The following is a 14,796-nucleotide window of genomic DNA, read 5'->3' on the forward strand; positions in this document are numbered from 1 at the left end:
TTTGTCCCTTGTTCGTTCGTTCATCCTTCCTTCCTTCTTTCTGTTCTTCCTACCTTCCTTCCTTCCTTCCTTTTGTCCCTCCTTCCTTCATCCTTTCTTCCTTTTGTCCCTCCTTCCTTCCTTCCTTCCTTCTTTCCTTCATCCTTCCTTCCTTTTGTCCTTCCTTCCTCCCATCTTTCCTTCCTTTTGTCCCTCCTTCCTTCCTTCCTTCCTTTTTTTCCTTGTTCCTTCCTTCCTTTTGTCCCTCCTTCCTTCCTTCCTTCCTTCCTTTTTTTCCTTGTTCCTTCCTTCCTTCCTTTTTTTCCTTGTTCCTTCCTTCCTTTTGTCCCTCCTTCCTTCCTTCCTCCCATCTTTCCTTTCTTCCTTCCTTCCTTTTGTCCTTCCTTCCTCCCATCTTTCCTTCCATCCTTTTGTCCCTTGTTCATTTGTTCATCCTTCCTTCCTTTGGTCCTTTCTTTCTTCATTTGTTCCTTCCTCCCATCTTTCCTTCCTTCCTTCCTTTTGTCCCTCCTTTCTTCCTTCCTTCCTTCCTTCCTTTTGTCCCTCCTTCCTTCCTTCCTCCCATCTTTCCTTCCTTCCTTCCTTTCACAAACTCTCACCTTTATAAATCCCCTTTTCTTCTTCTTCTCTTCTTTCCTTATAGATAAACTCTGCCTTGCCTCATTTCTCTACTTTAATCCACCTTTCCTCCTCTGATGTTTGAGTTTCCTCTCTTCTTTTAATGCTCGTACTGTTTGTAATTTAATCCTTTACGATGAATCCAAGCATCAGATTGTTTTCCAAGCTCCTCTTTCTCATCGTATTTAATATCAGATGATCTCCTAATGTGCTGATCTGTTGGTTTTCTCTTCCTGAAGGCATATCAGTATCTCCGTGAGGAGGTGAAGACCTTCCAGGGGAAACCTATTAAGGTAAGACCGACGTTATATATCAGTGTGACAGGCTGAGTCTCCTTATTTATTATATTTAGTGCGTCACTTCACCCTCCGACATTTTATCTTGAGAGTCTGATGCTGAGTGTGTAAATATATCCGCTACTTCCTGCTAACATTTGAACCCTTTACATACTATTCAGGGTCCAATTTGACCATTTCTTTTACATTTGGTAGCTGTAAAAACACCATATTCATGTTTCTGTGAGCCAGACTTTTCCTAATGTGACCCACAGTATGCAAAATTAGAAATGAGATGCATTTTTGGTGCAGTTGATACACATTTTTATATATGCAAATGTACAAATTCTTTTTTTCCCCCCATTTCATTAATTAAACATTATTAATGACTGATGAGGACCAGGAGGGTCAAACTCATCTTCATTCAAGGGCCACATACAGTCCAATTTGATCTGATAAGGAAGGAAGGAAGGAAGGAAAGAGGGGACGAAGAAGGGAAGGAAAAGAAGACAGGAAGGAAGGACAGGAGGAAATAAAAGAAGACAGGAAGGAAGGACAGAAGGAAAGAAAAGAAGACAGGAAGGACAAAAGGAAGGAAGGTCAGAAGTAAAGAAAGAAGGAAGCAAGGAAAGATGGAGGAAAGGAAGGAAATGAAGACAGTAAGGAAGTAAAGAAGGAAGGAAGAGAAGACAGTAAGGAAGGACAAAAGGAAGGAAGTGAGGAAGAGAAGACAGTAAGGAAGGACCGGAGGAAGGAAGGAAGAGAAGATAGGAAGGAAAAGAAGACAGTAAGGAAAGTGGGCCGGATTGGACCCTCAGCAGGCCACGGGCCACATGTTTGACCCCCCCTTGTGTAGATTAATTACAAACTAGAATATGAACTGTTTCTGCTTGATCTTAATTCCCCTACTCTCTTCTTCTTCTCCTCGTCTTCTTCTTCTCCTCTCTCTCTCTCTCTCTCTCTCCATCAGGCGAGGATAAAGGCGAAGGCAATCGCTATCAACACATTCATGCCAAAGAACGGTTACCGGCCGGTGGAGGTGAACCCGTACGCTCAGCAGCAGCGCTACACGTCCTACTACATCCCGCCGGTTTACAGTCCGCAGCAGCAGTTTCCTCTTTACAGCCTCATCACGCCGCAGGCCTGGTCCACGGCTCACAGCTTCATCGACCCCGCGCTGGTACGAACCAGGCCAAACATGCATTATGGAGATTTATGATGTAGTTTATATAAAAGTTATAATAGTTAGGATTAAAGAAGTCACACAAATCTGCATTTAAAGCTGTAAAATTCAGCAAAATGAACATAATTATATATATTTTCTTTAGTTTTAATGTTCATAGCTGAGCATTAAGACATTCCTCCCTCCTTCTCTCTTCCTTCCATCCTTCCTTCCTTCCTCCCTCTGTCCTTTTTTCCTTCCTTTCTCCCTCCTTCCCTCTTTCCTTCCTTCCTTCCTTCCTTCCTTATTTCCTCTATCCTTTTTTCTTTCCTTTCTCCCTCCCCCTTCCTTCCATCCTTCCTTCCTTCCTCCCTTCCTCAGTCCTTTTTTCCTTCCTTATTTCCTCCATCCTTCCTTCCTTTCTCCCATACTTCTTTCCTTTCCTCCATTCCTTCCTCCCTCCTTTCCTTCCTTCATTCCTTATTTCCTCCGTCCTTCCTTTCCTTTCTCCTTACCTTCTTCCTTACTTATTTCCTCCATCCTTCCTTTCCTTTCTCCCTTACTTCTTTCCATTCCTCCATTCCTTCCTCCCTCCCTCCTTTCCTCCCTTCTACCTTCCTTCCTTCCTTATTTCCTCCGTCCTTCCTTTCCTTTCTCCCTTCCTTCTTCCTTACTTATTTCCTCCATCCTTCCTTCCTTTCTCCCATACTTCTTTCCTTTCCTCCATTCCTTCCTCCCTCCTTTCCTTCTTCCTTTCCTTCCTTCCTTCCTCTTTTCTTTTCTCCCTCCCTCCCTCCTACCTTCCTTCCTACCTTATTTCCTCCATCCTTCCTTTCCTTTCTCCCTTCCTCCTTCCTCTCTCCCTCCTTTCCTTCCTTCTTCCTCTTTTCCTTCCTTCTACATCCCTATCTTCCTTAACTCGAGAACAACAGGAGGGTTGTGAAGATTGTTTCTTTAATTTTACTCTAAGATTTTGTAAATTACCCAAAATGTGTTACTTTATATATTTGAATAAAAATAAATCACTATAATCTACAATAAGAAGCATTAGATCTGAAAACGGTGTAATTTATTCTACTTTATCACATTATTTAATCTTTACTCTGAGTTTATTTTAACACCTGAATATTTCTTCTTCGTCTTGACTTCCTGTTTTGCCGCAGCTGATAAAAATCTTCTTTTCTTTTCTTGCAGGTTGCTCCGTTTCACAACAACCAGTTCATCAACGGATTTACAACATCACACAGTTTCAAACCAGCGACGTCTCCGCTCACCGTCAGACACTACTCACCCAGGAACAGGTACGAGAGTTTTAAAGACAAGCGCCTGAAATTAGAAAACTATAAACTATAAACTCTGAATAACTGAGTAACAGTGTTTTATTTAAAGAAATCTTGATAAAGAAAGAAGAGTAGGAGGAAAAAGAAGTGCAGGAGTATTGTAAAAGTGAAACTGCACCAATTATTTAAATGAAGGAAGGAGGGAGGGAGAAAGGAAAAGAGGATGGAAGGAAAGAAGGACAGAGGAAAGAAGGAAGGAAAGGAGGGAAAGGAGGAAAGGAAGGAAGGTAGTAGGGAGGGAGGAAGGAGGGAGGGAGGAAAAAAGAGAGGAAAGAAAGGGAGGGAGGGAGGAAGGAAGGACAGATGGAGGGAAGGATGGGAGGAAGGAAGGAAATGAGGGGGGAAAGAAGGAAACGAGGGAAAGAAAGAAGGACTGAAGGAAGAAAGAAAAGGGGGATGGAGGAATGAAAGGAGGGAAGACGGAAGGAGGGAAAGAAAGAAGGAAGGAAGGTAGTAGGGAGGGAGGAAGGGAGAAAGGAAAAGAGGAAGGAAGGAAAGGACAGAGGAAAGAAGGAAGGACGGAGGAAGGAAGGTTGTAGGTAGGGAGAGAGGAAAGAAGGAAGGTAGTAGGGAGGGAGGAAGGAGTGAAGGAAGGAAGAAAGGCGAAGGGAGAGGAAGGAAAGAAGGAAGCAAGGAAAGAAGGCCAGAGGACAGAAGGAAGGGAGGAAAGAAACAGTCAAAACAGACGGTGGGAGGCTGACAGGAAGTTTAAAACAGCTCAGTCATAATCAATAATCATCTGTCTCCTCGTCGTGCTTCCTTTAGGAATCACAGTAAACCTCACCTGCGGCCGACCGTCCCGACAGCGGACCGCAGCGCCGGCCTCCTGGACAGTCCGGGTTTATTTCCCAGCTTCCCCAGCGAGCGTCTGAACGGAGTCCGCAGCAGTCCGCCGACCCGCCTCCCCAGCAACAGCAGCCAGCCCAGAACCAGGTTACCTTCCTCCTCCACGGCCTTCCCACGCAGCCACACCGCCGGCACGGGCCGAGTCACCGAGCCCGCCACCACAGACTACTCTCTGAGCAGAGGAAGGTACGCCTACGATGAGATGAGACCCTCGCTGGCATAAGAAATATAAGAGAAGAGACGAGATGGGTTAGAAAGTCTGATAATGTTCAAAAAGAGGAGCGAAGATTATAAATGTGGTGAAATTATACCAACAAAGTTTCATTTTTGACTCCTGTCGTCTTAAATATTTGGAGTATTTATACACTGTAAGAACATCGTCCTTTGTTTACTTGTCATCAAGTAAAATTAACCAAATTATATTTAAACTGGGTTCATGTTGAGAAAATGCAGGTTTTTGCAACAGAAGAAACAGTTAGGTTGTGTTCACACTGGAAGCCAAAATCCAACTTTTAGCCAGTCTAGATTGGAACCAGATGCTCTTATAGAAGTCTGAACAGTCATAAATCACATGAGATCCGATTCATGCAAACCAGATGTAAACCACCTTTGGGAGGAAGTTTCAGATCTCATTTGGACAGATGTGTGTGAGTCTGAACATCCAAACACTCATATCAGATTTGACTGTCCGTGACGTCTCTCTACGTCTCTACGCTACGTCACTCTATGAGACACCAGACCCGCGCTTATTCCAGTTGTTGTTGCTAGGTGATATCACTGGAGGGCTTATTGCAGTTGTTGTTGCTAGGTGATATCACTGGAGGACTTATTCCAGTTGTTGTTGCTAGGTGATATCACTGGAGGACTTATTCCAGTTGTTGTTGCTGCTAGGTGATATCACTGGAGGACTTATTCCAGTTGTTGTTGCTAGGTGATATCACTGGAGGACTCATTCCAGTTGTTTTTGCTAGGTGATATCACTGGAGGACTTATTCCAGTTGTTGTTGCTAGGTGATATCACTGGAGGACTTATTCCAGTTGTTGTTGCTAGCTGATATCACTGGAGGACTTATTCCAGTTGTTGTTGCTAGGTGATATCACTGGAGGACTTATTCCAGTTGTTGTTGCTAGCTGATATCACTGGAGGACTTATTCCAGTTGTTGTTGCTAGGTGATATCACTGGAGGCAACGGAGGACGTAAACATCAGTCCATGGACAGAGGACCAAACCAAAGTCTTAATCTTTGGGGCGATGGCTCCGTTCTCTTACATCTGGTTTGTTGTTGCTGTCGGAATTCTATGACATCACACACTAGATGCTAGATGACGTTACCATGGCAACCTGTCAGATTGGTCATTAATGAGGCCCAGTCTGAACAGAACCAAATCTGATTTGGACACTTGCTAAAAAACAGTGTGGACAGTCAGGAATAAAGATCAGATTTGAATCAGATTTGCCTGCAGTGTGAACGCAATTAGTAAATAATAATAAGAGAAAGTACAGAAAAAATAGAATGAAAGAAAAAAAAAAAAAAAAGCTCAACTAAAATATGAGTGCAGCATAAAATAATGATTTGCTTTAAAGTAAAATTAACCAGATTTTATTTTAGTATTTACAGATTAATTATTACTGATATTTAATATAATATATGATGATAAAAAAGCAGTAAATTCTCAAAAGGAAAAAGTCAAAGCAGCAGTGAAAGTCAAATTAAACTATATAAATAAATAATATAAATAAATATATAAAGTGGTTGAGTGATTGTTTGAGGCAGAACGGATGTTTGTAAATTGAAGTGTTCTCTTTCTTAAAGGAAAAATGTTTCTGCTTCTAGGAAAAAGAGGGACGAAAAGTTTACAGTGAGTATTTCCTTCTTTTCTTTTTTAAACCTTTTTATCTTCTTTTATTTAATTATTTATGTATTTATTTATTTATTTAATTATTTAGTTATTTATTTATTCATGTAACTGAAGTATAAGAGTTTAACTTCTTTCTCTTTATGGAGAAACAATTAAAAAAGAAAATAACTAGAGGATTCAAATGATGCTTTTATTGATTTATCATTGTGTCCTTTTTCTTTCTTCCCTTCTTTTTCTTTCTTTCTTTCTTTCTTTTACTTTTTCTTTCTTCCCTTCTTTCTTTCGTCCCTTCTTTCTTTCTTTCTTTCTTTTATTTTCTTTCTTTCTTTCTTTCTTTCTTTCTTTCTTCCCTTCTTTCTTTCTTTCCTTCTTTTTCTTTCTTTCTTCCCTTCTTTTTCATTCTTTCTTCCCTTCTTTCTTTCTTTCCTTCTTTTATTTTCTTTCTTTCGTCCCTTCTTTCTTTCTTTCATTCTTTCTTTCGTCCCTTCTTTCCTTCTTTTACTTTCTTTCTTCCCTTCTTTTTTCTTTCTTCCCTTCTTTCTCTTTCTTCCGTTGTTTCTTTCTTTCCTTCTTTTTCTTTCTTTCTTCCCTTATTTCTTTCTTCCCTCCTTTTACTTTCTTTCTTTCCTTCTTTCTTTCTTTCCTTCTTTTACTTTCTTTCTTCCCTTCTTTCTTTTACTTTTTCTTTCTTTCTTCCCTTCTTTCTTTTACTTTCTTTCTTTCTTTCTTCCCTTCTTCTTTCTTCCCTTCTTCCTCTTCCTCTTCTCTCTTCCTCTTCCTCGTGCAGAGAGTGACGCCTCAGTCTCCGCCTCTTGCTCAGAAACCGGAGTCTCCGAACTTGGAGTTTGATCCCTCCAGCTTCCCGCCGCTTCCCGGAGCGGCCGGTCAGCTCAAAACAGACAACGTGTTCGACAACCGGCTGGCGAGCAGCGTCGTCGTCGGGACGGTGAAAGAACGGGTAAATAAATCCATCTATCTATCCATCCATCCATCCATCCATCCATCCATCTATCTATCCATCTATCTATCCATCTATCTATCCATCTATCCATCCATCTATCCATCCATCCATCCATCCATCCATCCATCCATCAATCAAACTTTATTTATACAGACAGAACAACATTTACCCTCCTGTCGTCCTCCTGGGTCTCTTTTGCCTGTTCCTACTATCCTTCCTTCCTTCCTTCATGCCTTTCTTCCTTCCTGCCTTTCTTCCTTCCTGCCTTCCTTCCTTCATGCCTTCCTTCCTTCCTTCATGCCTTTCTTCCTTCCTGCCTTTCTTCCTTCCTGCCTTCCTTCCTTCATGCCTTCCTTCCTTCCTTCCTTCCTCTTTTCCGCCCTCCCTTCTTCCTTCCTACTTTCCTTCCTTCCTTCCCTCTTTCTTTGCTCCCTCCTCCTTCCATACTTCCTTCCTCCTTTCCTTCCTTCCTTCATACCTTCTTTCCTCTTTTCCTCCCTCCCTCCCTCTTTACTCCCTTCCTCCTCCCTTCCTGCTTTCCTTCCTTCCTTCCTTCCCTCTTTCTTTAATTTTTCTTTCATTCTTCCCCTCCTTCTCTTCTTCCTTCCTTCCTTCCTTCCTTCATGCCTCCTTCCTTACTTCCTTACTCCCTGCCTTCCTTCCTTCCTTCCTTCCTTCCTTCCCTCTTTGTTTGCTCCCTCCTCCTTCCTGCCTTCCTCTTTTCCTCCTTCCCTCCCTCCTTACTCCCCCCCACTCCCTTCCTCCTTCCTTTCCTGCTTTCCTGCTTTCCTTCCTTTCTTCCTTCCTTCCTTCCCTCTTTCTTTGCTCCCTCCTCCTTCCATACTTCCTTCCTCTTTTCCTCCCTCCCTCCCTCCTTACTCCCTTCCTCCTCCCTTCCTTCCTTCCTTCCTTCCTTCCTTCTTTCCCTCTTTCTTTGCTCCCTCCTCCTTCCTTCCTTCCTCTTTTCCTCCCTCCCTCCCTCCCTCCTTACTCCCGTCCTCCTCCCTTCCTGCTTTCCTTCCTTCCATACTTCCTTCCTCTTTTCCTCCCCCCTTCCCTCCTTACTCCCTTCCTCCTCCCTTCCTGCTTTCCTTCCTTCCTTCCCTCTTTGTTTGCTCCCTCCTCCTTCCTTCCTTCCTCTTTTCCTCCCTCCCTCCTTACTCCTTGCCTTCCTTCCTTCCTTCCCTCTTTCTTTGCTCCCTCCTCCTTCCTTCCTTCCTCTTTTCCTCCCTCCCTCCCTCCTTACTCCCCCCCCCACTCCCTTCCTCCTCCCTTCCTGCTTTCCTTCCTTCCTTCCCTCTTTCTTTGCTCCCTCCTCCTTCCTTCCTTCCTCTTTTCCTTCCTTCCTTCCTCTTTTCCTTCCTTCCTTCCTTCCTCTTTTCCTCCCTCCCTCCTTACTCCCTTCCTCCTCCCTTCCTGCCTTCCTGCTTTCCTTCCTTCCTTCCTTCCTTCCTGTCCTTCCATGACCTGAGGACAACAGGAGGGTTAAAATGTTTTTTGGAAAGTGGGCAGTCACGACCGAAACATGAACATTGATTTATCGACTAAGATGTTTTGATGTTCTGTATTTTGTATCAAAGCTCAGATAATTTTCTATAGATCTAAAGAACAAAGTATAAAGTACAGAGACATAATTATTAACTCTTATTATGTTATTTTCCAGAATGTAAGTGCTGAGTCCGGTTCAGGAGCAGCTCTCTCCCCCGCCGGACCCAAAGAGCCTCTTCGGCCCTCCGCCTCCACGATGCCACAAAGCTTCCAGCCGTCGCCGACAACAACGACCCCGACCGTCGCTCCGACTCTGACTCCGACCGCCGGGCCTCCGCACAGTCCGGCTCCCTCCCTCGTCCCCGCAGCGTAAGAATCACAACCAAGCCTCACACACTTCCTCCTAAACCTGTTATATATCATTACTGCTTTTATTGGACCATTTATTGTCTCAGAAATAATAATATATGTTCATTAGCACCATAACGTCACCATGTGGATCAATTAACTCGGTTGGAGTGGCGTCATACTTCATTTTTGGTGTTTGTGATTGTAGGTAATTTTTGTATTTATGGTTATTTCCTTAAATACCAAAATTATCTATCTATAAAATAAATATCTATATGGGGAGGTGGAGGAGGATGAGGGGAAACGTTTTACATTGCTGCATACTGAATATAATAATTCAAGGGCCACAAACAGCCCTATCTGATCTGATGTGGGCCGGATCATTAGAAAGATGGAGGGAAGGAAGGAAGGAAGGAAGGAGGGAGAGAGAGAGGGACAAAAGGAAGGTGGTCTTTACTCATAAACCGATGCATTGGAAAGTTTGTAAGTACACCAGGAGTTTATTAAAATAAACACTTACCTGATGGCTTTTACTCTGCTGCTACTGCTAAAGCTGGAAACATTGTCGAAATATCGTGAGATCACGCACAGCTCTTTAGATGTGCTGTGCGTGATCTCGCGAGATCACACAGTATTTCAGTGATCTGTGTACTTACAAACTTTCCAATGCATCGATTTATGAGTAAAGACCTTATTAGTACTACTGTAGAAGTTTGATAACAGTCCAGGCATTATTAGTGGGGTCATTTACCAGATACACTGGTGGTCCCGTTAGCGCCTGTGCTAAGCTATTTGGCTGATGGCTCTAACTCCACTATTTTATATTAGATCGGGGGTGCTCAATACGTCGATCGCGATCTACCAGTCGATCTCCAAGGTACTATTGGTAGATCGCATGACAAGGTGAGGTGACATCAGGCGCGCTGGAAGGTATTTTCAGTAGGGGGGGCTGCGATCAAAATGCATGACGTCACATCATTGTGATGGTTGTTGTTAATTAGCCTATTAATATGTTTTAGGGGTTGGGGGCAGAAATAAGTGTGTTACAATTTATATTATTTCATGTAATCAGATGAACTACAGCACCCAATATCATTTTAGCAGGACACACACTAGCGACACTTTGAACCCGTTCTCTCTCTCTCTCTCTCTCTCTCTCTCCCTCTCTCTCTCTCACACACACACACACACACACACACTCCTCATCTGTTCACCCATAGGGCCAAAATAAAGAAATAAAACTAAACATAAATATATACTGTAGCCTACATTCAGGCGAAATAAACCTAAACTGAACTTGGCTTTCAATTTCCGTTCTCACTTATAAATATTGAAACAACAGACAGCAAACTTGAACACTAAAGCTGCCACAGCAAGCGTCAAGAACACTGAAATTATGAATGAAAACAGCAACAATCAGTGGGGTGTACATCGGCGATTACACGCAACCCCCGCCGCGGCTACTCTGACACTGCTCATTTAGCGCACACTAGGCAATCGTACCGTGCCAAAGCACGTTTGCCCCCTAAAGTCCGGATTATTTGGCTAGTGTGAGTGCAAGTGTACCCTGCTTGAGGGAGAAGAAGCCAATTTTCCAGGGAATCGCAGCACGCAGCATCCAGCGTGCTGCGTGGACTTCATTACATCTGCTGCACCGCTGCTACCACAATTATCAAATGCTAAGTTTATTGTCTGTGACTGTGATCCTCATAAAAGTAATATTTTACAAATCTGCATTATATAAACAAACGAAATTCGTTAAAGTAAGTCATTTGGCGACTTCTAAGTCATAAAACTAAGTCTTACTTTTACTGGAGTAATCTACCTCGTTCGCACCTGTCATTGTAAGGTAAAATTTACCTACTGAGTGAAACTCTCCCGTTCTCTCTTATAAACGAGTCGGACAACAACGTGTATCAAACATGAAGCAAAGTGAAAAAATAATAAAGTACGTAATAACATCATATTTTTTTTTCTTTTTATCCCACACCTACGGAAGCTTATTGCATTCATTCAATAAAAAAAAAATACAGATCCTGTTTTTCTGAGTAATTTTTTCTGTTTTTCTGAGTAATTTTTTTAAAATCTGTTTTTCTGAGTAATTTTTTTTGGATCAGTTTTTCTGAGTAATTTTTTTCCCTGTTTTTCTGAGTAATTTTTTCCCCCTGTTTTTCTGAGTAATTTTTTCCCCCTGTTTTTTTGAGTAATTTTTTCTCTACTTCGAAATCTCGCGATAACACCTCACTTGCAAGTGACTCCTGCAGCTCCTGCTCCTGCTATGACCCGTCTTCAGTCTTACCATCTATATGACTTAGCGACAGGACAATCTCCCAGTGTCTTAAACCCAGATCAAAGTAGAACTTGATTAAAGTAAACAAGCAGGTCATGTCTGCTGCCATTAAATCGACCTCTCAATTAAAGGAGTGAATGTGTCCAATGTTTTGAATGCCAAGGGGAAAAAAATTACTCAGAAAAACAGGGGGGGGAAAAAATTACTCAGAAAAACAAGGGGAAAAAATTACTCAGAAAAACTGATCCAAAAAAATTACTCAGAAAAACAGGATCTGTATTTTTTTTTATTGAATGAATGCAATAAGCTTCCGTACACACCCCCCATAATTCACTAGATGATTAATAAACCCATTTTAGGAAAAGTCATGAACTGAAAGGTGTAGGGGTTTTAATTTGAAAACGCCAGGGGGGTAAAAATGACCACCTCAATATATTTCTCAATGAATATAATGGGTAGATCATTTTGACTTGGTCATTTCAAAAGTAGCTCCCATGCTGAAAAAGTGTGAGCACCCCTGTATTAGATAGACCTCATGGTGCAAATGACGCTAGGTCGAAATTACGCCAAACCATCGCTTTAAGTAATCTTACCTTAACATAACCTCTAACTCCTCTCCTCCTCTCTAACTCCTCTCCTCTTCTTCATGTCCATTTCAGAGACGTGAAGGTGACGGAGGTGAAGCCGAAGGAGGCGCAGCTCTCCGTGGAGCGAGTCCCCGGCACTTTGTCCACTGCAAGCAAATCAGTGCAAGTCAACGGTGCTGCAACAGTCAGTATCAAACTCCTCTTTTCTCCTTTTTTTTTTGTTTATTCTGAGGTTTATTTTTCCCTCTCTCATCCCTTTTTTCTTAATGCTTACTCCCCTTTCATCTCAATCACAGAGTAATCGATCTCAGCGAGCCTCATTTCTGCATCTTCATCGTCTTATCGATTTTAAATGCAGTCGAGTCAGTCAGTCACACCTTTTAAATTATTAAAGCAGAGAGGTTTCAGTCTGCAGGGAAAGTGTGAATATACCAGAAATGGAAAATAAAGAAAAGCTTTGGCAGGAGAAACGAGCTCTGACTGACTAATGATGGAGCTCCTGCTGGGTTTTTGGGTTTTTGGGGGGTTGTTTTGTTTTTGCAGTAAAAAAACAAGTTAGGTGTTTTAAAATAAACCTGCAGCTGATGCAACAAGATGATAGAAGACAGACGATATGAACTGATGATAAGAAAAAAGCAGATTAAATGCCTTTAAACACATATATCTAAATAATTAATAAATACATCATATGTAGGCTTATTTATAACTCTACTATAGATACAGGTTGTGCTATGGTTGCTATAGATACAGGTTGTTCTATGGTTGCTATAGATACAGGTTGTTCTATGGTTGCTATAGATACAGGTTGTGTTATGGTTGCTATAGATACAGGTTGTTCTATGGTTGCTATAGATACAGGTTGTTCTATGGTTGCTATAGATACAGGTTGTTCTATGGTTGCTATAGATACAGGTTGTGTTATGGTTGCTATAGATACAGGTTGTTCTATGGTTGCTATAGATACAGGTTGTTCTATGGTTGCTATAGATACAGGTTGTTCTATGGTTGCTATAGATACAGGTTGTGCTGTGGTTGCTATAGATACAGGTTGTGCTGTAGTTGCTACAGATACAGGTTGTGCTGTGGTTGCTATAGATACAGGTTGTTCTATGGTTGCTATAGATACAGGTTGTTCTATGGTTGCTATAGATACAGGTTGTGCTGTGGTTGCTATAGATACAGGTTGTTCTATGGTTGCTATAGATACAGGTTGTGCTGTAGTTGCTACAGATACAGGTTGTGCTGTGGTTGCTATAGATACAGGTTGTTCTATGGTTGCTATAGATACAGGTTGTGCTGTGGTTGCTATAGATACAGGTTGTGCTGTGGTTGCTATAGACACAGGTTGTTAAATGGTTGCTATAGATACAGGTTGTTAAATGGTTGCTATAGATACAGGTTGTTCTATGGTTGCTATAGATACAGGTTGTTCTATGGTTGCTATAGATACAGGTTGTTCTATGGTTGCTATAGATGTAGATGTAAATTTGAACTTGTGCAAACTAAACTGAACCACACTTCCTGCACTTTGATAATTGCACTCGGCCATATTTCCATTTCAATTAATTATTCAACACTAATATAGATTCTGCTCATGTCATCTAACTCTGATCTTTCCAGAGAACAGAATAACACATACACACACACACACACACACACACACACACACACTTAAAACAATAGTGGATTGTCAGATTGAGCAGGTGGGACTTTAAAAGCTTTTTATCCTTCCTGTCGTCCTTCTTTCCTCCCTTCCTACTTTCCTCCCTTCCTTCTTTCCTTCCTTCCTCCCTACTTTCCTTCCTCCGTCCGTCCTTCCTTCCTCCCTCCTTTCCTTTCCTTCTTTCCTTTCTTCCCTTCATTCCTCCCTCCTTTCCTTTCTTCTTCCTTCCCTCCTTCCCTCCCTCCCTCCCTTCGTTCCTTCCCTCCCTTCTTTTCTTCTTCATTCCTTCCTTCCTCCCTCCTTTCCTTTCTTCTTCCTTCCTTCTTCCTCCCTCCTTTTTCCCTCCCTCCCTTCCTTCCTTCCTCCCTCCTTTTCCTTTCCTTTCCCTCTTTTCTCCCTCCTCTCTTCCTTTCTTCCTCCCTACTTTCCTTCCCTCTTTTCTCCCTCCTTCCCTCTCTTCCTTTCTTCCTCCCTCCCTCCTCTCCTTCCTCCCTCCCTCCCTTCCTCTCTTGACTCGAGGACAACAGGGAGGGTTAAACTGAGCCGATGACTCAGCGGAGCTAAAAATCATCCTGATTTCATCGACATCGGTGACATTTCAACCGATAAAGGAGGGGAAGCATCATTTCTTCTTCGCTGGTGCAGAATATTTAACGACTCTCCTCCTCCCTTCTTTCTTTTCCCTCCCAAGGAGCTGAGGAAGCCCTCCTACGCTGAGATCTGCCAGCGAGTGAAAGACACCTCGACATCACAGCAGCAGCAGCAGCAGCCGCCGACCCCGAAGGAAGCCAAGCCAGCATGCACCAACACCACCAACAACAACGCCACTTCCTCTTCCTCTTCCTCCTCTGCAGCAGGCGAGGACAGGAAGTGCTCCGACGCCTCCTCCTCATCCTCCTCCATCCCGGCAGGAGAGGCTACTAAAAACGCCAGAGAGACATACCCTAATTCCTCCACCAAACCTGGCTCAGCAGCAGCAGGAGGAGGAGGAGTAGGAGGAGGTGCAGGAGGTCGACCCCCGAGGGAGGCTCGACGGTCGACCGGGCGGTGGGCTTCCCCTCCGCCTCCACATCCAGGGAAAAACCCCAGCAAAGATCCCCATCACACTCCACCCAAATCTCCCCAGTAGGGCTCCTCCTACTACTCCTCCGACTCCTCCTCCTATAATTTCCTCCCCCTCTCTCCTTTCCTTTTTCCTTCCTTCCTTCTTCTTCTTCTTCTTCCCTTTTCTCCCCTTTTTCTCCTCCACTTACGCTCCATAGATGCGTTTAAATGAATAAAATTGAAGAAGAAGAAAAAAATAATAAGAATAATAATTAATAATAATAATAAAAAGGAAATATAAGTCAGGGCTACTC

At 42.7% G+C, this 14,796-nt stretch overlaps 1 protein-coding gene across 1 annotated transcript in view; it reads left to right on the forward strand.

Annotated features, from left to right (window-relative positions):
- The window catches only part of LOC128369749 (la-related protein 4B-like), a 62,386-nt gene extending 47,804 nt beyond the window's left edge, over positions 1–14,582 (forward strand). The window contains 9 exon segments of the mRNA XM_053330826.1: positions 858–911; positions 1,864–2,073; positions 3,250–3,356; positions 4,161–4,427; positions 6,077–6,101; positions 6,889–7,059; positions 8,726–8,919; positions 11,848–11,959; positions 14,130–14,582. Coding sequence (XP_053186801.1) covers positions 858–911; positions 1,864–2,073; positions 3,250–3,356; positions 4,161–4,427; positions 6,077–6,101; positions 6,889–7,059; positions 8,726–8,919; positions 11,848–11,959; positions 14,130–14,567 — 1,578 coding nt within the window. The 3' untranslated portion in view covers positions 14,568–14,582.
- The last annotated feature ends 214 nt before the right edge of the window (positions 14,583–14,796 follow it).

This window comes from Scomber japonicus, chromosome 12 (assembly GCF_027409825.1).
Source record: "Scomber japonicus isolate fScoJap1 chromosome 12, fScoJap1.pri, whole genome shotgun sequence".
Taxonomy (NCBI): domain Eukaryota; kingdom Metazoa; phylum Chordata; class Actinopteri; order Scombriformes; family Scombridae; genus Scomber; species Scomber japonicus.